Source organism: Thalassophryne amazonica, chromosome 17 (assembly GCF_902500255.1).
Source record: "Thalassophryne amazonica chromosome 17, fThaAma1.1, whole genome shotgun sequence".
NCBI lineage: Eukaryota > Metazoa > Chordata > Actinopteri > Batrachoidiformes > Batrachoididae > Thalassophryne > Thalassophryne amazonica.
In genome coordinates this window covers 53,203,140-53,226,104 of record NC_047119.1, presented here as the reverse complement: position 1 = coordinate 53,226,104, position 22,965 = coordinate 53,203,140, and the positions used below count along the sequence as shown (strand labels likewise).

At 41.5% G+C, this 22,965-nt stretch overlaps 1 protein-coding gene across 3 annotated transcripts in view; it reads right to left on the bottom strand.

Annotated features, from left to right (window-relative positions):
* LOC117529159 (amyloid-beta A4 precursor protein-binding family A member 1-like) overlaps positions 1-22,637 on the bottom strand; it is a 50,484-nt gene extending 27,847 nt beyond the window's left edge. For 2 of the 3 annotated variants that reach the window (XM_034191857.1, XM_034191859.1), the window contains exons 1-5: positions 22,484-22,637; positions 13,200-15,047; positions 12,406-12,681; positions 9,077-9,116; positions 8,830-8,975 (exon numbers count right to left, since the gene is read on the bottom strand). In XM_034191857.1, coding sequence (XP_034047748.1) covers positions 8,830-8,975; positions 9,077-9,116; positions 12,406-12,681; positions 13,200-14,975 — 2,238 coding nt within the window. In that variant the 5' untranslated portion in view covers positions 14,976-15,047; positions 22,484-22,637. The remainder of the gene's footprint in view (positions 1-8,829; positions 8,976-9,076; positions 9,117-12,405; positions 12,682-13,199; positions 15,048-22,483) is intronic. The other variant, XM_034191860.1, reaches the window with a different exon arrangement.
* Between the last annotated feature and the right edge of the window lie 328 nt (positions 22,638-22,965).

Here is a 22,965-nt window from a genome sequence, read left to right as displayed (position 1 = left end):
ACCTTTCATCATAGGCCTTGTTGACTCCTTTCCAAATGTAACGTTTGTGATTGTGGCCAAAAAGTTACATTTTCTTCTCATCACTCAAAATTACTTTGTTCTCTGTGCTCTTTGGTGCACTGTAAGCAGGATGCTTTGTAGCATTTCATGTAGTAATGGCTTTCTTCTGGTAACTCGATCATGCAGCCCATTTTCTTCAAGTGCCTCCTTATTGTGCATCTTGAAACAGTTACACCACTTTTTTTCAGAGAGTCCCGTATTTCAGCTGAAGTTATCTGTGGGCTTTTCTTTGCATCCCGAACAATTTTCCTGTCAGTTGTTGCTTAAATTTTTGTTGGTCTATCTGAACGTGGTTTAGTTCCAACAGAATCCCTCATTTTCCACTTTCCTAATTACAGTTTGAACACTGCTGATTGGCTTTCTCAGTCCCTTGGATATCTTTTTATATCCCTTTCCTGTTTTATACAGTTCAATTACTGTTTCTTTGACAATTGTTTTGCTTTCCCTGTGACTCAGAAACCAGCAGTGGGGGGCACAGTTACGATAATCCGATAACAGATAATTGTGGAAGATAATGTTTTCATTATCGGATTATCTTTTTAGATAACTATAAAAACCATTATCGGACTAATTCTCTTCCGATAAATTTTCGTCCGACAATTTTTAGACCGTTAACGTAGTAAACAGTTACAAACATTTTTAAAATTTAAAATCAGTTGAGCACCTACCTGTTAAAAGTTACATCGCAGATGTGTAGTTCTACCCTCCACAAACAGAAGAGAGCTGCTTCAAGAAGAAACTGCTCTATCTTCTGCAGGCAAAGGAGAACTGGACAAAAAAAAAAAAAAATCAAATATATGTTTTAGTTTTAAAGTAATGCGCTAATTTTTAAGGTTTTAGTGAGCACATGCTGTGCCCAGCAGTGCATTATGGGTAGGATAGGGTAATCTCAGTACATTCACGACAGGACAAATGCATTTCAGAAACAGACAACAGCATTAAACTCTAGTGCCTAAAACTCTCGTGAATATATTCTCTGGGTTTATAGACGTTGTTATTGTGTCTGCGTTTATTAAATTCCATGTATCTTAAATGTAGCAGACACGGATTATCTGGAATTTTGTTTTGGCAAGTTTTCTCGGTCTCTACTGCCATCTACTGGCCAGTAGTGTTCATGGCAGTAGTCGTTCTGAAGCTGGGCAGACACTGTATGATATTTTTAATCACTGTACTCAGTTTCAGTTCAAACTGTACCACAGAACCACATGGTGTAAAAGTTGAGAGTGCACGATGTATGTTCTCACACACGTTGTACGTTCAAAAACCACACTCCGGACTTGTGTTTCCAGAAGCAAAACGTAAGCTTTTTTTTCAAACTTAATTTACAAAAACTCTCGATGGGAGACATCAGAGTTTTAAAACAAAACAACAAAAAAACCCCATTACAAGACAGGTCTGCGGTGTTTGCACATGCACAGTGCGAACGGTTGGATGCTTGTAGCTCTTCAGCAGCAGGATACCCTCACGCCGACTGACCAGAATAATATCAAACGTTTGATTTTCATTCGACCATACGATCAGCGATCAGGAGGTGGTCGTGACTCGTAAGATGTTAAATGCAGTTTGTTACTCTATGTATACTACACGATGCAAGATACGCGATTAACCTGAAACTTGGTGCGAAAAAGTTCTTGGTCCAAAAAGTTCTCGCACGAATAAAAAATCATCTGAAAAAGGGCCAAAACTCACACAGTGTAAACCCAGCTTAAGTACTGAACGTCTGACACCAGTAGATCATGACAGTGTTCTATTATTTATTTTTGACACAGGTTATATCAGATGGTTATCTAATTACAACTTGGCTTTTTTTTTTTTTTGAAAACGCCTTTTTTTTTAACAAATAAAAAAATGGAATGTTTTACAAAAGCACATTTATCTGTAAATACCAACACACGACCAGGCTTGGGGAGTAATGGAATACATGTAACGGCATTACGTAATTAGGATACAAAAAAAAGGTAACTGTATTCCGTTACAGTATTACAGTTACAGAAAAAAAGACGTATTGAGACGTATCCAGACGTATTCAGATTACAGGTATATTTAGTAAAAATGGGGATTACTTCGCAGGATTACAATTTTAATGCATTTTATGATATTATCTGTATATAATTTTTTTTTTCTTTGAAACGAAAACATGGACAGCATGACGTCTCCTAACCGGGCAAAATATTGATGAAGTACCCGGATGTTAATGCATTTTCAATGGAGATCCACGACTGGACACACTCAGAAAAATGCTCACAAAATACGTGTTAAAAAATGCCATTTTGACCTGGATATCGAGCCAGTAAAATTAAATTACATTAAATTATGTCAGGAAAGTATTAAACTTACTCGGACACACACACATTCCCAAATATTAGTGTTGAAAGATACACAGATCTGCACTGTTCAAGCTGCTGAGGCATCCTGCTGCAGCTGCTGTTCAGTGCAGCGCGGCTCCTAAAACCATTACAATACATTTATATATATATTTTTACACAATTATCCTTTATTGACCGAGTTTCATTCATGAAGTCAGTGGTGTGGGTACACATCTCTATGCATGGGTGTGACTGTGAGCGGCACAGCGCGGGTCATTAAAATCTCATTATTTTAAGGTGCAAATTTTAAAAAATCCCAGTCTTGTCGAACAATTTTAATCACTAACGACAAGTATTTTAACTAGACATTGGTCTAGCAGTGGAAAATATCAACTAGACATAAGTGAAGAGCTAATGGTCCGTGTCATCTGGCGACACAGGTACGGCAGGAAACGTACAGCTGTTTATCATCCAAATATCATGGACAAAGTGACAAGAATAACAAAACCACTTACTTATGGAAGGAAATATTGTCTCTCTTGTTCCTCCGTTTGTGGCTTTGCCAACATGCGCAGCTTTCCGGCATATTCCACCTGTTTCTTGAACTTCTATGCACGCAAATCACTAACTTGCCCGGAATTAAAATGGTGACCACGCCTCCTTACTGACAGTATTTACTTAATGGTTTTCATTATGCTATTGTTCTTATTTTGAACCGGTAACCCGTAAGTTGGAGAGGAAATGGCATCTCACTAATTTAGAAGATCTTCACTTAGCCTGGAAAAAGAGTCTGTTGCTCTACAAAAAAGCCCTCTGTAAAGCTAGGACATCTTACTACTCATCACTAATTGAAGAAAATAAGAACCCCAGGTTTCTTTTCAGCACTGTAGCCAGGCTGACAAAGAGTCAGAGCTCTATTGAGCCGAGTATTCCTTTAACTTTAACTGGTAATGACTTCATGACTTTCTTTGCTAATAAAATTTTAACTATTAGAGAAAAAATTACTCATAACATCCCAAAGACATATTGTTATCTTTGGCTGCCTTCAGTAATGCTGGTATTTGGTTAGACTCTTTCTCTCCGATTGTTCTGTCTGAGTTATTTTCATTAGTTACTTCCTCCAAACCATCAACATGTCTATTAGACCCCATTCCTACCAGGCTGCTCAAGGAAGCCCTACCATTAATTAATGCTTCGATCTTAAATATGATCAATCTATCTTTATTAGTTGGCTATGTACCACAGGCTTTTAAGGTGACAGTAATTAAACCATTACTTAAAAAGCCATCACTTGACCCAGCTATCTTAGCTAATTATAGGCCAATCTCCAACCTTCCTTTTCTCTCAAAAATTCTTGAAAGGGTAGTTGTAAAACAGCTAACTGATCATCTGCAGAGGAATGGTCTATTTGAAGTGTTTCAGTCAGGTTTCGGAATTCATCATAGTACAGAAAAAGCATTAGTGAAGGTTACAAATGATCTTCTTATGGCCTCAGACAGTGGACTCATCTCTGTGCTTGTCCTGTTAGACCTCAGTGCTGCTTTTGATACTGTTGACCATAAAATTTTATTACAGAGATTAGAGCATGCCATAGGTATTAAAGGCACTGCACTGCAGTGGTTTGAATCATATTTATCTAATAGATTACAATTTGTTCATGTAAATGGGGAGTCTTCTTCACAGACTAAGGTTAATTATGGAGGTCCACAAGGTTCTGTGCTAGGACCAATTTTATTCACTTTATACATGCTTCCCTTAGGCAGTATTATTAGACAGCATTGCTTAAATTTTCATTGTTACGCAGATGATACCCAGCTTTATCTATCCATGAAGCCAGAGGACACACACCAATTAGTTAAACTGCAGGAATGTCTTACAGACATAAAGACATGGATGACCTCTAATGTCCTGCTTTTAAATTCAGATAAAACTGAAGTTATTGTACTTGGCCCCACAAATCTTAGAAACATGGTGTCTAACCAGATCCTTACTCTGGATGGCATTACCCTGACCTCCAGTAATACTGTGAGAAATCTTGGAGTCATTTTTGATCAGGATGTGTCCTTCAATGCGTATATTAAGGAAATATGTAGGACTGCTTTTTTGCATTTGCACAATATCTCTAAAATTAGAAAGGTCTTGTCTCAGAGTGATGCTGAAAAACTAATTCATGCATTTATTTCCTCTAGGCTGGACTATTGTAATTCATTATTACCAGGTTGTCCTAAAGGTTCCCTGAAAAGCCTTCAGTTAATTCAAAATGCTGCAGCTAGAGTACTGACGGGGACTAGAAGGAGAGAGCATATTTCACCCATATTGGCCTCTCTTCATTGGCTTCCTGTTAATTCTAGAATAGAATTTAAAATTATTCTTCTTACTTATAAGGTTTTGAATAATCAGGTCCCATCTTATCTTAGGGACCTCATAGTACCATATCACCCCAATAGAGCGCTTCGCTCTCAGACTGCAGGCTTACTTGTAGTTCCTAGGGTTTTTAAGAGTAGAATGGGAGGCAGAGCCTTCAGCTTTCAGGCTCCTCTCCTGGGGAACCAGCTCCCAATTCGGATCAGGGAGACAGACACCCTCTCTACTTTTAAGATTAGGCTTAAAACTTTCCTTTTTGCCAAAGCTTATAGTTATGGCTGGATCAGGTGATCCTGAACCATCCCTTAGTTATGCTGCTATAGACTTAGACTGCTGGGGGGTTCCCATGATGCACTGAGTGTTTCTTTTTCTTTTTGCTCTGTATGCACCACTCTGCATTTAATCATTAGTGATTGATCTCTGCTCTCTTCCACAGCATGTCTTTTTCCTGATTCTCTCCCCTCAGCCCCAACCAGTCCCAGTAGAAGACTGCCCCTCCCTGAGCCTGGTCCTGCTGGAGGTTTCTTCCTGTTAAAAGGGAGTTTTTCCTTCCCACTGTCACCAAGTACTTGCTCACAGGGGGTCGTTTTGACCGTTGGGGTCTTTCTGTAATTATTGTATGGCTTTTGCCTTACAATATAAAGCGCCTTGAGGCAACTGTTTGTTGTGATTTGGCGCTATATAAATAAAATTGATTTGATATGATTTTGAAAGTTCAATAAGTGGACTGATATGTTAAACATGGTGCGAATTTAATGAACAAGTAGTAGACTTTTTTTTGTTTTGTATGTTGGGAAGGTGTAGTGACACGGACCCACAACAGGGGGTGGTAATGAACAGACAATGGATGAGCCAAAAAGTAACAATTTAATGTTGTGAATTGCACAACGGAATACAGACAATTGCAGTTGAGGAGTACAGTCAATCATACACAAGGTGACGTGTGGGCAGGCTCGAGCATAGAAGACATCTGTCCAGAGAAGAGCCGGATCCCACACGGCTTCCACTGCCAACGGATCTGAAGAACACCGGAGCCGCCAAGTCCTGGGTCCCAGGTGGCCACCGTCTCCAGCTGTCAGACCAGGTACTGCTGGCAGAAACAGAAACAGTTAATGGTGGGTGTGTGAAGACACACCCAGTAATTGTTCCCTGAGTAGTTCCTCCGGGAGGGAGAACCTCCACCTCCAGATACAACGTCACCCGTGCAGCTCCTGTTGGTCTCTTTCCTGGATGGAGTGAGAGGCGAAGAACGTCGTCCTCTCACTGTCCGCCAATCCAGTCTCCGATAGAGCCCGCAGGAACACGGCTGCACACAGACCAATATATATTTAGACAACGATATCACAGCAGAGAAAGTTACCTTGTTCGGTAGCTGATTTCTCGGCGAGGAGGTGGAGTTGCAGTCCGTTGCAGTGACAGCTGGTGCTGATAAGTGACAGCTGTCACTCCCAGCGGCTCCGACGCACTCTCGTGCTTGGAGCCCGCACTCCAAGCAGGGCGCCATCTGGTGGTGGTGGGCCAGCAGTACCTCCTCTTCAGTGGCCCACACAACATTGTATATTGTTTTTCAAGCCACTTTTAATTACAAATTCATCCGCACATGCCTGAGTTTTCATTATCCTTCATTTGTTTGGCATTTTTTGTTGAAAATTTAGCAGTTGAACACTGGGTGTGTTTAAAACAATATTGTGGGTGCTCTTAATTCATAATGTGAAGTAAAACAGAGCATGCCATGTAAAAGAAACAGTTTTATTTTTGCTTAATAAACTGTACTATGTATTCAAGACTATTTATATTTAGTTTCTTTTGTTTGTATTAGCATATTTGATATTGGAGTAATCCAGAAGTAATTGAAAGTAATCAAATTACATTACTTTAATATTATGGTACTTGGATTACGTTACTGATTATATTTTTCAACAGGTAACTAGTAACTGTATCGGAATACATTTTTATAGTAACCCTCCCAACCCTGCACACGACACACCTCACAATAACGTTTTGGTTTACATAATGTATGAGTGAAAGCAATCAGTGTTTAGCCGAGGCACATTTTACCCAGAATCCTTTGTGATCTGTCTGTGTTTGTTACAAAATTTCAGAATTGGTGCATTATTCAACATTAAAAGATATATGTTATAGTTTAACTTTGTACAAATGACAGAATTGACATTAATGGAGTTATTCTATCAGTATTCATTTTATTTATTCACCAAACCATAACTCAGCATTGCATTATTTTCCAAGACCTCCCCTGCCTCACGGCTTCACTGTGATTGAGCAGAGAGGTGAGCTTCATAGCTTTTCTCAGTTTGGAAAGCTGGAAGCAGTAAACAGGAGCTTCCAGCAGGGGGTAGGATGCTCAATGACAGAAGTGCTGACTCATTCTTTGGGTCTGTTGTCACTTTTAATGCTTCCAAAAGTGATTGTGGTGTTAAAACTCAGCTTGTTAGTAGTTGTAAGTGTACCAGAGGCAATACTGGAAGTTATTGGTTATCTGTAACTTCCGATACATTTTTGGGTGGTTTATCTTTATCAAACATAACTTTTAAGTTATCTGATTATCTGTTATAGAAGTTAATTTTTTGGTTATCTGTGCCCACCACTGGAAACCAGACATGTCAGTGCAGCACTGGATGAAAGATGCAAGGGTCAGTCAGGAGCCCAGAAACTCACTGACCTTTTATACACACACTGATTACAAGAAAACAGATCACAGCTGAGGACGGTTACCTTTTGTAGCCATTCAAACCCGTTTGTGTCAACTTGTGTGCATGTTATCAGGCCAAAATCACCTGGGTATGTAAACTTTTAATCAGGGTCATTTGGTTAGTTTCTGTTGTCATTATGATTTAAAAAGAGTAAACAGTTGTTTGACAATGGCTTCACACAACCACTAACCATGAGTGAAAAGAAAACGTTTTGTGTTGTCATTTATATTCTCTGAAAATTAGCCAAAAAATGTAATATTGAGCACAATTGTATATAGATAGATAGATAGATAGATAGATAGATAGATAGATAGATAGATAGATAGATAGATAGATAGATAGATAGATAGATAGATAGATAGATAGATAGATAGATAGATAGATAGATAGATAGATAGATAGATAGATAGATAGATAGATAGATAGATAGATAGATAGATAGACAGACACACACACATACATTCACAGTTAGGTTTGGAAATAGTTGGTACATGAAGCTGTTGTTTGTTGACCAGCAGTGTGCGCCGCATTCGTTGGTGCAGAATTCATTCATTAACTTGTGACAGCATGAACCTCTCAAGCCCGTTGAGCCTGAAAGACCTCCAGAAACGGTTTTAGAGACAACAGAAGAGGACGTGTCCTCATTAAAGTGCAATTTGTGGTTTTTCCTCCCTCACTGCTGGTCTCTCCGCTCTCAGACTTTACTGAGGCGGCGTCCTGGAACTGTCAGTTACGCATCCAGTTCAGCTCCGGCCTTCAAATGTCCTCGCTCGTGTCTCCCTGAAAAAGCAGCGTCTTAGCCCTTTGTGTCCTGCACTCGTCTGGCCTTCATTAAGCTTTCTCACACAGACGTCAAGGGTTTTTTTTTTGTTTTTTTTTGCATTTCAAATATCAGTGGAATTTTATTCTTCATAAATAAAATCTTACAAAGTCACTCTGATGACGTGTTAATGACTTTCGTTTGGTGTTGTACGTTCTGATGGGAACACAGAGCGGGACCAATGCTCTGGAGCACGGGGCAGTTTACGTAACATCCAGAGAATGTGAAAATGGATCAGAAGCAGCCATGTGTGAGTGACTGGGGTGGGGGGGGTCTGAGTCACATGAGTGACCACTACTGATATTTAACAACACTCAAATAAAAGTGCGACAGATGTCTGATTTCCAAAGAAAGAAGCTGCAGCCTCAGTCTGTCACCTCACTGACTGAAATACGGGAGGACACGTCATTTTAAAACAGTCATTATAACACCCCCCACCCACCCCACCCCCTACAAGAGCTCAGGTGTTATTTGTTTTTCAGGTTCAGCCACCAAAGAAAACCAAATGCCAAAAAAAAAAAAAAACACGCCACAGACTGGACTCTCTTAAAAGTGATAGACATCTCACCCGGACTCTGTTCATGGCTTCCTGCGCCTGCTGCATGCGGGCGCTCTTGGTGGGCGTCCGCTCCGACAGCAGGTGGGTGCAGCCGAGGTAGGTCGCTGCAAAGATGATGCCGTCAATCAGGTCTTCAGGATCACACGGTCCTGGAACTGCACCAACACACGCATGAATCAGACTGTGCACGGAGCAGCGAAAGCATCGCTGCACACAAACCTGAACTCCGTGACCCGTTGGACAGGCGTCCACTCACCGTCCACAAATGTTGGAAATGGAGGAAGAGGTCGGCGAATCTACAAAGCCACAAAATAAAAACCATTCTTATCATTTTCAGACAAGTACTGCAGATTGCTCATTACTCACTTCAGTACTGGAATTATTTGACTCAAATCTGGCATTTAGCTGCTGATTGAACGCTTTTTAACAGAAACATGAATTTAAAAATATACATTACTGGACTGCCTTGATCTTCTAATAAATGCCTAAACTGCATTATATAAAAAGCTGAACCATTTTTTTCTTTCTTTTTTTATTGATCTTAGTAGCTCTTGTGTAATGGAGCTTTGGAAACATATTATGTAGTATTTTATTTGTAAACATGAATGTTTTTCTTTATTTTGGGAGAGCATTTATTTGCATATCTTTAGTAGTAGTTTTGCTTCTATTTACATAATGATACTGAATTCTCTCTAACCTCTTATGTGAAAAAAATCACAGGACCATAACTATTAACAGTTCATAATTAAAGCTGTACTGCCTCTGGGTTTTATTTTTTTAAGTGTTAAGTCATAAAAAGAATTTTCTTTGGCACCACTATAATTTTATTCCTTAGCATTGAAATAAAGGATTCATAATATGATTTTTGTCAATATGATAAAAATACTCACAGTCTGGAAACAATTTAGAATTTTGACCCCTGACGGGTAGAAATTCAAGGGAACAGATGTCATGACATACGTTTGTCATTTTTCTATTTGCTCTACTTATTTATTCATTTTCTATAGAGGGGCAGTGTTAAATCAAACCCTGTTCATTTATGTTTTTCACATGACGCCGTGCAACTTGCAGTGGACACAGATAATTTCTACTGCTCAGTCTTCTTCTGTAAGCTGATTGTGGAGTTCCAAAAATGTGTGTTAATAAAACAAACTATGCAACGACAACCCATAGATGATATTCCGTTTCTCCTTTACTTGTCATTTGTCACCTGTTATCATCAACATCAATTCATCAATTTTATTTATATAGCGCCAAATCACAACAAACAGTTGCCCCAAGGCGCTTTATATTGTAAGGCAAGGCCATACAATAATTACGTAAAAACCCCAACGGTCAAAACGACTCCCTGTGAGCAAGCACTTGGCGACAGTGGGAAGGAAAAACTCCCTTTAACAGGAAGAAACCTCCAGCAGAACCAGGCTCAGGGAGGGGCAGTCTTCTGCTGGGACTGGTTGGGGCTGAGGGAGAGAACCAAGAAAAAGACATGCTGTGGAGGGGAGCAGAGATCAGTCACTAATGATTAAATGCAGAGTGGTGCATACAGAGCAAAAAGAGAAAGAAACAGTGCATCATGGGAACCCCCCAGCAGTCTAAGTCTATAGCAGCATAACTAAGGGATGGTTCAGGGTCACCTGATCCAGCCCTAACTATAAGCTTTAGCAAAAAGGAAAGTTTTAAGCCTAATCTTAAAAGTAGAGAGGGTGTCTGTCTCCCTGATCTGAATTGGAAGCTGGTTCCACAGGAGAGGAGCCTGAAAGCTGAAGGCTCTGCCTCCCATTCTACTCTTACAAACCCTAGGAACTACAAGTAAGCCTGCAGTCTGAGAGCAAAGCGCTCTATTGGGGTGATATGGTACTATGAGCTCCCTAAGATAAGATGGGACCTGATTATTCAAAACCTTATAAGTAAGAAGAAGAATTTTAAATTCTATTCTAGAATTAACAGGAAGCCAATGAAGAGAGGCCAATATGGGTGAGATATGCTCTCTCCTTCTAGTCCATGTTAGTACTCTAGCTGCAGCATTTTGAATTAACTGAAGGCTTTTCAGGGAACTTTTAGGACAACCTGATAATAATGAATTACAATAGTCCAGCCTAGAGGAAATAAATGCATGAATTAGTTTTTCAGCATCACTCTGAGACAAGACCTTTCTAATTTTAGAGATATTGCGTAAATGCAAAAAGGCAGTCCTACATATTTGTTTAATATGCGCTCTGAATGACATATCCTGATCAAAAATGATTCCAAGATTTCTCACAGTATTACTAGAGGTCAGGGTAATGCCATCCAGAGTAAGGATCTGGTTAGACACCATGTTTCTAAGATTTGTGGGGCCAAGTACAATAACTTCAGTTTTATCTGAGTTTAAAAGCAGGAAATTAGAGGTCATCCATGTCTTTATGTCTGTAAGACAATCCTGCAGTTTAGCTAATTGGTGTGTGTCCTCTGGCTTCATGGATAGATAAAGCTGGGTATCATCTGCGTAACAATGAAAATTTAAGCAATACCGTCTAATAATACTGCCTAAGGGAAGCATGTATAAAGTGAATAAAATTGGTCCTAGCACAGAACCTTGTGGAACTCCATAATTAACCTTAGTCTGTGAAGAAGATTCCCCATTTACATGAAGAAATTGTAATCTATTAGATAAATATGATTCAAACCACCGCAGCGCAGTGCCTTTAATACCTATGGCATGCTCTAATCTCTGTAATAAAATGTTATGGTCAACAGTATCAAAAGCAGCACTGAGGTCTAACAGAACAAGCACAGAGATGAGTCCACTGTCTGAGGCCATAAGAAGATCATTTGTAACCTTCACTAATGCTGTTTCTGTACTATGATGAATTCTAAAACCTGACTGAAACTCTTCAAATAGACCATTCCTCTGCAGATGATCAGTTAGCTGTTTTACAACTACCCTTTCAAGAATTTTTGAGAGAAAAGGAAGGTTGGAGAATGGTCTATAATTAGCTAAGATAGCTGGGTCAAGTGATGGCTTTTTAAGTAATGGTTTAATTACTGCCACCTTAAAAGCCTGTGGTACATAGCCAACTAATAAAGATAGATTGATCATATTTAAGATCGAAGCATTAAATAATGGTAGGGCTTCCTTGAGCAGCCTGGTAGGAATGGGGTCTAATAGACATGTTGATGGTTTGGATGAAGTAACTAATGAAAATAACTCAGACAGAACAATCTGAGAGAAAGAGTCTAACCAAATACCGGCATCACTGAAAGCAGCCAAAGATAATGATACATCTTTGGGATGGTTATGAGTAATTTTTTCTCTAATAGTTAAAATTTTATTAGCAATGTCGATACCAATTTATCTGAAAGTAGTTCATATCAGCCGATTATATCAGCTTGCAGATTTATCAGCGGAGGTCTAGTTCAAAGGTCAGAAGACTGATATCTCACTCAAAGTTGGCTGGCTTCAAAATCTGGACTAAACCAGAACTAATCATGGCAGCGAATTTCATCGACATAAATTTGTTTTCATCTATTCATACTCTGAGATTACGTTATTTTTCTGAGCATTTCCTCCACGTCGTATTGGACATACAGAGGTCAAACTCTCACCTTCTGGACAAACGGCTGCTGTGACTGTGGCTGGACTTGTGGCGGTTGATGCTGCTGCTGTTGGTGCTGACTGGGTGGTGTGTGCACGTGCGAGTGCGGCGGCCTCGCTGTGTCCCTCTGCTGTGATTGGTGGCCGTGCTCAGACTGTTTGGGATAATGTTGCTGAGGGTCTCTGGATACCTCGGCTCTCACTGGACTCACGGACTCCTGAACAGGAAGTGAGGCGTAGCGTGACGGAGAGTCAGACCCCGACTGGGAAGGTGAATGAGGACAAGACTGACAGAGGTAAAAAAAAAAGAACAATTATTATTATCTTTTTAAATGCATTCAAAATGCTTTAACAGCATCTTAAACAGCCACCTCGGCACAAATTTAATTATTGTAAGAAATGTCCTTCAAGGATCCACTGTATCTCCTGCAGTCTGTCGGTTGTTTCTGCATCCAGCTCTCCATCTTCTGCCACTGATCCTGCTACTAGATTTCTAAAGACCTTCTCCATTCTTCTAGTACTGTACAACACAACATCATCTGCAAAATCAGTGAACCACGAGAACTGATCTGTAATATCCCAGAAGTCACAACACCTATGACTGGATCACAAAGGTAATGCCTTAAACTAGACCCCTAGACCTACTCTAACTGGAATTTTGTCTGGATGTGAAACAGCATCTTGAGCATTCTATAATTCTGACAAACCTGTACATCTCCGTTCTCCTGATAGATGAACACTTTTCCCATTATTATTCCATGAATTTGGCAACAACCTATAAAATTATAACGGAACTCATACTAACATAGACAGATGTCTGGTGTGGGTAGATGTCTTCGGTAGGGCTTACATCCTGCCTCATCACCCAAATTGGCTCTTCAGGCTGGTCTGGGGTATATGGAGAGCGGACGGTTTTAGTTTTCACCTCCTCAATTGCCTCTTTGATGTCTTTAATTGCGAGACTGATGGCGTCTGAACCTTTTGTACATTCTTCTCCTGACAGGCTCGCCCCAACCTGCTCATCCTGGGCCACACCTGAGTTGCTCTGCTTGGGTGTGGGACTCTTGGGGTGGGTTTCTGTGCGTCTCTGCGAATGCCTCTGAATTTTTGGAACACGGCTTTGATCAGTGCCGTCGCTCTCGCTGTCAGAATGACCATCATAGTGATGGAGCCTGCAGCCAACAGAGCGGTCCATAGGAAGTTGATGTGGACCACGATCTCTACTCTGCCTGGAAGCCTGATTAGAAAACTTAGCAGGGGAAGATGGAGCCCCTTTTTGTACATTCTCCTGTCTATAGCTCGACTCCAGGTGGGTCTCATTAGCCTCAGGCTTCCGACCAGGTTGTCTGGGAGATTCATCATAAAAGTCGGGGTATGAGCTTTTAAGAGACTCTGGAAAAGAGTTGGGATGAGATTTTACGTAGGGCTGTGAGAACGACTGGCATAGAGGCTTTGTGTAAGATTTTCTGTGAGATTCTGTACAATCATCTGCATAGGATTTTGGATATGTTTCAGAGCAAGATGTGGAGAGGGACAGTGAGCACGATTCCGAACAGTCCTCATTGTCCTCTGGAGGTAACAGGTCATTTTCAGGCAGAGGGCTCACACTGGGGCCATCACTGAAATGGTCAAACTGGGGAAAGTGAGGAACATCTGGGGATGAAGGAGGGGTTGGAGAATGTAGTGGTGGTGGACTGTGAAGAGGTCCATCCATACTGAGTGAGGCAGCACTCTCAGTGTCAGAACAGAGGTCAGTGAGTTCACTTCCCTGGGTCACACTGTTCTCTGACAAAACATGAATTGCTTCTTCCTGGTCTTCCTCCACCTTCTCCAAAAGCATCTCCTCTCTGTCGTTTACTGCTGTTTGCAAATTGTCATGGTTACAGGTGGACTCACTTGCCGTCAAGCTACAACCTCCATCTTCTCTTTCACCCTCCTTTGATTCTTCATCCTGCACAATCTTCTCCTCCTGAGCAGATGACACATGGTCAAGTTGGAGTTGCTCATTGCCCTCGCTGGCTGCAGGAGCTGGTGTGATGTAGGTGGGGGTGAAGACACCGACACTGTCCACAGATTGGTCCACAACAGAATAATCGAAAGGGCATTGCTGCACAGCTGATGGACCTTCTCTCTCCTCTTGTGTCGGTGGTGATGAATAGTCTTGCCTCTCTCTGATTGGTTGCCTGTGTCTGTGACCTCTCAGTCTTGGGTTGGGGTCACCATGGCGACGATATCTGGTGACAGCAGGGCGGGGCTCTTTGACAGGACAAAGCTCAGGGCCTCGATTCTCAGCCCCCACTGGACTGGGTGGGACAGGCCCAGACCCCTGTCCTTGACTCTGCACTTGAGGAGGCCGCTGGCGGTGCCGCGTGGGTCCACGAGCTGTGGCAGGGTGGCTGTGAGGATGATGGTGGTGGTGATGGTGATGATGATGAGGATTCACTTCCCCATCCTGGTTGACCATCTGACACGGCCTCCAGGACCGCCGGACTGGATGTTCTCCATTAGGCTGCCTGCTTCTTGCTACCTTGTGCTCTTCGCCTCCGTCTCCCAACGCGTCTCCCTGATACTTATGACTCATGGTGGGGGCGTGATGTCACTAAGTTTCAGAACATGTTCCTTGTGTCGCCAACAAAACGTCAATCAGGACAACCTGTCAGAAAGAAAGAAGGCAAACAGTAAACATCAGATCAGCTGTCAGGATTGAAGAAAAAATGACCTTAAGACAGGTGACTGTTGAATATCAGATGAATAATCTCACTTCAACAGAAAAGACTAGAAAAGAAAAGACTTCAACAGATTCTAGAGGATGCCAAATCAGAGCAGCCTTTTCTTAATCAACTAAAAATTTAATTAGAAATAATAGTACTGAGGTCCACTGGGTCGGTGCCGATTCCCATACTTCTAAGGCTGTTTCCCACAAAGATCTGGCCTTCAGAAACCACAGGCTGAACCAACCATTCTAAAATGAGATGGTCTACCCTATGAAGCATTTTGGAGACATTAGCTTAACCACCCATATTTTTATAAATGGGGGGGGAATTTAGGGATCAGCATGTCCATCCGTTGGTCCATTATTGCTTATTTGCTTGATATCTCAAGAACCAGTTGACCACTTTCATTGATTGATTGATTCATTTAGCATAAGTGTGGACTTGGGTGGTCCCCCGACACTCTATATTACTGATTTCTTGATTTGTGGGGACCTGGGGGTTGGGGGGAGGCATTCTTTAATATATCAACTGTTTTGTCTTGTGCAAGGGATTTTTTCTTCTTTTTTTGGGCCGGAAAGGATACACCTGTTGCATTATTCATTTTCAGGGGAAACAAATCTGGGTGAGAAAGAAGGCTGGATTTGTCAACCGTATTCCAAGGAGCATTAGAGCACAGTTGCACCACTTATGACATATGAATTCAATCAATGAAGCCTTCGAAGTGTGCAGCCCCTGAACTGGGACACAGAATATGATTTCCAGTGGATGGGATGCCTGCTCAAGACAAGTTCCTTCTCCCAGCCAGGGCTGGTACCCATTTACAGCTGGGTGGACTGCAATGATGCAGATTAACTGTCCAGTCTAAGGACACAGACAAGAAACATGAAGCACACACCTGGAATCAAACCCTGGACCATAGATGGTAGCCTAACTCCTACACCACAGAGCCAACTACCCAACTGAAATTTCAAATGATTATATAAACATGTGAGGGCTGAATATCAAATTCTCAGGGTTTGACTGGCTCCCCCAGGTTTCATCTGTAGCCACTTCACAAATGACTCACTCCAAAATCTAATGCTGAAGAGTGACACACCCACTGTTTTTAAAAGTTTATCCTAAATCGGTCAATAAAAGGACATCTTTTTTGTGTGAACATAGCCCCTTAACTGAAAAAATCTGGTGCTGCTAATAAAAACCTTAAATCCACTTGGATTCATTTTAGGGTGCAGAACATTTTAATCTGCACCACATTCACTGCACAGTGGATCATGGATAGAGAAACACACCACACGGCCAAAATGTCAAAGCGGATGCTTCCTCTCACTAAGTAACAGTTCAATTTACACAAAGTAAATTCAGCAGTACCCAAAGATCCTTCACAGGCACCTAGTAATAAATACATCTAGTCAAAACCTTTGTCCACTGGTTACCATCCAAGTCTCACAACCATACAGTAAGACAGCAGCACCAGGGCCCTGAAGAATTGGACCTTGGTTCTCCTGCAAAGGTATTGGCATCGCCAAACACCTCTGTCCGGTGACCTCATGACTCCAGTCTTCCAAGATGTCTCTTGGTCTCAAAGGCTGAGGACCTCTCTTTGGGACACCTAAATTAGCTTACACACACACACACACACACACACACACACACACACACACACACACACACACACACACACACACACACACAAAACGTACAACATGACCCAGTACCTCAAAGTACGGCCAAAGACAATTCTGCAGTGGAAATAGTCACATGTAAATTACTTAATCTCTTAAAATACACTCATGAATAACATTATTTATTGAAGAATATTTCCTAAAGAATTTTACTTAATTTAAATATATCCAACTTCTAATTGCTGAAGAAATCTTACTGAAACTAACATTTCCTAAAAACCATGAAAAAAGGGGGGGAAATACATTTCTACATGAGTTTACATTCAGCTTGAGGAGAAAATTGGTTGATTTATGGTAAATTTATAATCCTCAAATACACACTGCAATGCATTTGAAGAATATAAATATACGGATTTATGGTAAATTAATCAACAAAAATGGCAATTTCATGTGCCACACTGCATTTTATGTGGACACACACACACACACACGTATACATATATATATAAAAGTTTGCTGATGATTACTCAAAACGTGTATAAACTTTGATTAAAGAATCATAATTTTTAGAATTATTTGTCCCAGTGAGATATGAGTAAATGAGAATAGAAGGGGAGAATGTGTCAAAGTACTAAAAGAAAGAAAGGAAATAAATCAAATAGCTAATTGTGGCAGAACCAGATTAGGAGGGATGAAGGTCACATTAACTGGAGAACAACATTCTAATAAACAGTCTACGTGTAGTCCACATATACTCAACAAAATATAAACGCAACACTTTTGGTTTTGCTCCCATTTTGTATGAGATGAACTCAAAGATCTAAAACTTTTTCCACATACACATTATCACCATTTCCCTCAAATATTGTTCACAAACCAGTGTAAATCTGTGATAGTGAGCACTTCTCCTTTGCTGAGATAATCCATCCCACCTCACAGGTGTGCCATATCAAGATGCTGATTAGACACCATGATTAGTGCACAGGTGTGCCTTAGACTGTCCACAATAAAAGGACACTCTGAAAGGTGCAGTTTTGTTTTATTGGGGGGGATACCAGTCAGTATCTGGTGTGACCACCATTTGCCTCATGCAGTGCAACACATCTCCTTCGCATCATCCGTGAAGAGAACACCTCTCCAACATGCCAAACGCCAGCGAATGTGAGCATTTGCCCACTCAAGTCGGTTACGACGACGAACTGGAGTCAGGTCGAGACCCCAATGAGGACGACGAGCATGCAGATGAGCTTCCCTGAGACGGTTTCTGACAGTTTGTGCAGAAATTCTTTGGTTCTGCAAACCGATTGTTTCAGCAGCTGTCCGAGTGGCTGGTCTCAGACGATCTTGGAGGTGAACATGTTGGATGTGGAGGTCCTGGGCTGGTGTGGTTACACGTGGTCTGCGGTTGTGAGGCTGGTTGGATGTACTGCCAAATTCTCTGAAACGACTTTGGAGACGGCTTATGGTAGAGAAATGAACATTCAATACACGAGCAACAGCTCTGGTTGACATTCCTGCTGTCAGCATGCCAATTGCACGCTCCCTCAAATCTTGCGACATCTGTGGCATTGTGCTGTGTGATGAAACTGCACCTTTCAGAGTGGCCTTTTATTGTGGGCAGTCTAAGGCACACCTGTGCACTAATCATGGTGTCTAATCAGCATCTTGATATGGCACACCTGTGAGGTGGGATGGATTATCTCAGCAAAGGAGAAGTGCTCACTATCACAGATTTAGACTGGTTTGTGAACAATATTTGAGGGAAATGGTGATATTGTGTACGTGGAAAAAGTTTTAGATCTTTGAGTTCATCTCATACAAAATGGGAGCAAAACCAAAAGTGTTACATTTATATTTTTGTTGAGTGGCCGCCAGTTTGCTTCAACGGTTTGTACGGCGTGTGTAGGTCCAGTGTTATATTCAGATCAGTGCACAAAATGTGATTATCAATTTCAAACATTCTCCAGTGTTTGAAATTGATGCAGTGACACTGAAACTGGAGAGCTGATTAATGGGTTGTTTGTTTTTTGGTGTACTAATGAAGTTCCGATCGATTATTCACTCTCGTTTTGGATCAGTGCGTTTACGGTTCGACAGGTGACAGGAGGTTTACTGATGCACTTGTCGTTTTATACGTACAGATAAATTCATTTGAAGATGGCGATGACACAGAGGGCAGAGGTTAATCCTGCTACGAGGTTGGTCTGGTAATCTGAGCAGGAACCACAACTGCCACAGAGGGAACACGGTTGGAGCGCAGCAGGCAGGAGAGCAGACTCTGAGGGTGGCTAATGTCTCTCTGCTGAAGCTCAGCGCTGGTTGGTAGCAACTGGGAGTCTCAGCGGGTTTGTGGAGTGGCGGGGGGTGGGGGGTGGGGTAGGGGTTACAAGTCACAGATGGCCGTGACAACGTGTCGGTGAGACTGCGTGGGTCTGCAGAGCTGTGAGCGGTGTGCCGCACCTCCATCTGTCAGGCTGCAGTGAAAGCTGACTGACAGGGGATTAGCTCGCCCATTAACCTGCCGATCTTACGCTGACAAACATACCAACTTACAAAAATCACAAGTAATTGCACTGCGTTTTCTGACCTTTAACCTTCATCTGTCACATGCATGAAATTCAGGCTGACAATCAGCCATGAGTTGATTCGTTCCAGCCACGATCTAAAACAACACCTGATGCAGGTCTCCTGATAAGGTTACATTTATATTAAAAATAACAACACTGTATTTCTCATGCATTTACTAAAGCCAGCCATTGAACTGATACATTAATAACAAGGAGCTACGTTTGGGCGATACGGGCAGATTATGTGCTGCTTTAACACAATTAATGCAGCAAGATAATCATTCATACAAACCATTTCCCTCACCCCCACCCCCACCCACCCATAAATAAATAAATAAAACAGAAACTAACATTGACACTTTTGTTCAAACTGCCGGTTCAAAACAAATTGATAACATATTCAAATCTGATTTCACTGATCGACAAGTGACCAGATCTGATCAGTGTGCCCCTGTTGCAATCCTTATCTGCCATCTTATCGGTTACTATAGTCATGAAAATCACACACAGAAACAGTCACATGACTGCCATCCAGGGTCCAAACTCTGCAACTAAACCCAGATGCAGATCTCTGTGACTCACAGAGGTTTGGATGATCAAAATAACCAAAGATTATATTGTGTTTATATGTATTTATATATTTAGATTTTTAATCTTACATGTTAAAAAATGTTTGACATAAGGTGTACTGTCAGGTGATGGCTGGATCAGCCAAATAAGCCATCAAAAAAAGAAGAGGTAGTGTGCGCCTACTTTCCAAAAAGTCCAAGCTGAACATGCACTGTAAAAGTTATGTATAAAAATTATCAAATAAAATACAGTGTGGAATAAAATGCCTTATAAAAGGTAAATGATGGTAAAACACTGAGCAACAGCTGAAACGCTGCCGGGTGTGAATACAGTATCTTCCGAAGTATAATTTGTGCTTTTTTGTTTGTTTATTTGTTTTTTTTACTAATTTTTTACTACTTTGAACAGATGGGATGAGTTCATCAGTGAAATCACCTGCTGGAGTCGGTGGCTGCAAAGAAAATCTGCACCCTCTTTGCCCTTTCTGGAATACTTTGGACAGCACTGCCCTACACCCAGTCCATGCTACCTAACATTCAGTCTATGCTACCAAACACCTAGTCCATCTAAGCACATATTTGCTTGTGCTCCACTTTGGGGATGAATGACAAACAGCTCCGCATCAGTGACCAATTGTAAGATATGTTGACCTTTAAAGTGACATCAGTAAACAATATCCAACAAAGCAGGTGCTATTATACTGAGAAGCCAACTGATGCATAATTAAGCCCCACCCCCAAAAAAATATGCCTGCCCCTTTTCAAAAACATTATGTAATGATGCACATCACGGCGGTAAAGCGTACTAACATGATAGCAAATGTGACAATGTGACAAAGTTTTATTCGGCACACAAAATATTCAAATAGAAAAAAATGAACAAATGTGGAGTCAATACATCAAACAGTGGTTAAGATGGTGAATAAAGAACTCAGAGATTTTATGTGCATAATTATCTCAGATCAGTACAAATTTTAAGATGACAGCAGTCAGGCCAGAGTTCAGAGGGGAGGTGATGGTCTAGTGGTTAACGTGTTGGACTTGAGACCAGAGGATTCAAATCCCAGCCTGACTGGAACATCACTACCTTGGGAAAAGGTCCTTAATCCCCAAGTTGCTCCCGGTGTGTCGTAAGTACCTTGTATGGCAGCACCCAGACATCAGGGTGAATGTGAGGCATTATTTGTAAAACTGATGCAGATGGAAAAGCTTGTAAATTTAATTCAAACTGTTGTCAAAAGGAAGAAAATCCAACAAGCAGTCAAAGAGACAGAGTGCCAGACAGCATTAATATTCCACATACAGTCCTCTCGCCCAATGGGGAAGTGGGGGTGTTTCTTAAAAATATGTTGCAGATTAAACAGATGATCAAAAATAACTGCCATCCTTGTGGGCTAAATTAATTTGAAACTATCACCATAGAAACGGTCCATGCTTCTTTTGCCATTTTGCTCAAGTTTCATAGACAAAATTCATTGTAAAAATAACTGTAATACTAGATTACAAAACAATGATTACACACACACATATATACACATACTTTTTTTACATTTTACACAACGATAAATTGTAGAACTTCTTCCAGCAGTGCAGTAGGTGCAAAAGTGGATCAGACTCTCACCAAATATTGGCTATTCTTAAAACATTTCTTTTTACCGGACACATTACAAAGGGCTATTGTTCTATCAACCGGGAGAGCTGCCAGTGAGCTGACACAGTCACCGTGTCCCAAATCCCTGACCCAAACTTTAACCTATATGGGTACCAGAACTGATCCTGCATGTGAACAGTTATAGTCGTACAATGAACACGTAAAGGGGACATAGCAGGGGTATGATAACAAATGCGTAATTAAATTCTTCTGGGTGCTGTCGTTTTGCTCGGGGTCACCACAGCCGACTGGGTACGAGTACACATACTGATTTAGCAGGTTTGAGTCCAGGTGCCTTTTCCTGTTTGACCTGCACCACAAAATTAATAAATAGGTGAAATAATTGTAAACAACAAATAAAATAATCAAAAGATTAATCACTAATGAAAATAAATTTTAGGTACAGTCTTAGTGGACAAAACAAGAAAATAAAATAGTCAAAAAAAATTTTTGATATAGAAATGAAGTTTAAAAAATGGTTATTTATTATTTGCAGACATGTTCAGCAAGAACAGAGTCCAAGCCTCGGTGCTGCTACAGTCCTCTAACGGGACAGGTCAAAATGCTTTTATTTTGAAAGACCGTTCGATATTCTCTTGCCTTGTAGAATTTTATTTTGTTATCAGCAAAAACTCTTTCTTTACGCCGGATTGTTGATCAAAACTAATTAACGATGACGGCTCTTCTCCTCCCCGTTAAATGCGTTCACAGGCCGGGATGCGGGTTTTCTTTTTCTTTTCTTTTTTTTTTCCTCGTTTAAGGAGAATTCCACAGACTGATATTCCAACGCGGGACAGACAGGTTATAAACGTCCCGTTTAAAATGAACTGATCGTGGATCACCGCAGGCGCGCACCTCCTGTGGACCCACGTTAATTCTCGGCAGGTGTCAGTCCGCCATCAGCGGAAACGAGCCGGAGATTCCGAGCCTCCCTGAACCGCACGAACGTGTCGTTTGCGGGTTTACCTGCGTGTCAGCGGCGGCGAGCAGGACCGAGTCCGGCCGCTGCGGTCTCCATGTCCGGTGGCTCGGTTTGGATCCGTCCAGATAATTTGGTGGGATTAAAGCGGAGAGCCACTCCTTCTGCACCGTGACATCAGGGCGGATTAACGATGCACAAAGCCCACACACACACACACACACACACACACACACTCAGATGATCTACGGCCGTGAAGTAGTCACGGAGCCTCGTCCCACCGAAAAGTGCTGCTGCAGCTGCGTTTTCGAACCGTCCTTCCCTCAGGCTGACGGTGGTGTCGCTGTTCGTTCAGACGCATCATCTGGGTTCAGGGGCGCACACCGGGGCGGGGAGGCGGGGGTGGAGCCCCACCCCTACTTAGTGTGTCAAAATTGTTGCCATTTCCTTATAACAACACAATGCTTTAAACCTACAGTATTTCCCATAGACGCTTTACGGCGTCTCGCTGGGGAGGCCGAGATTTCGT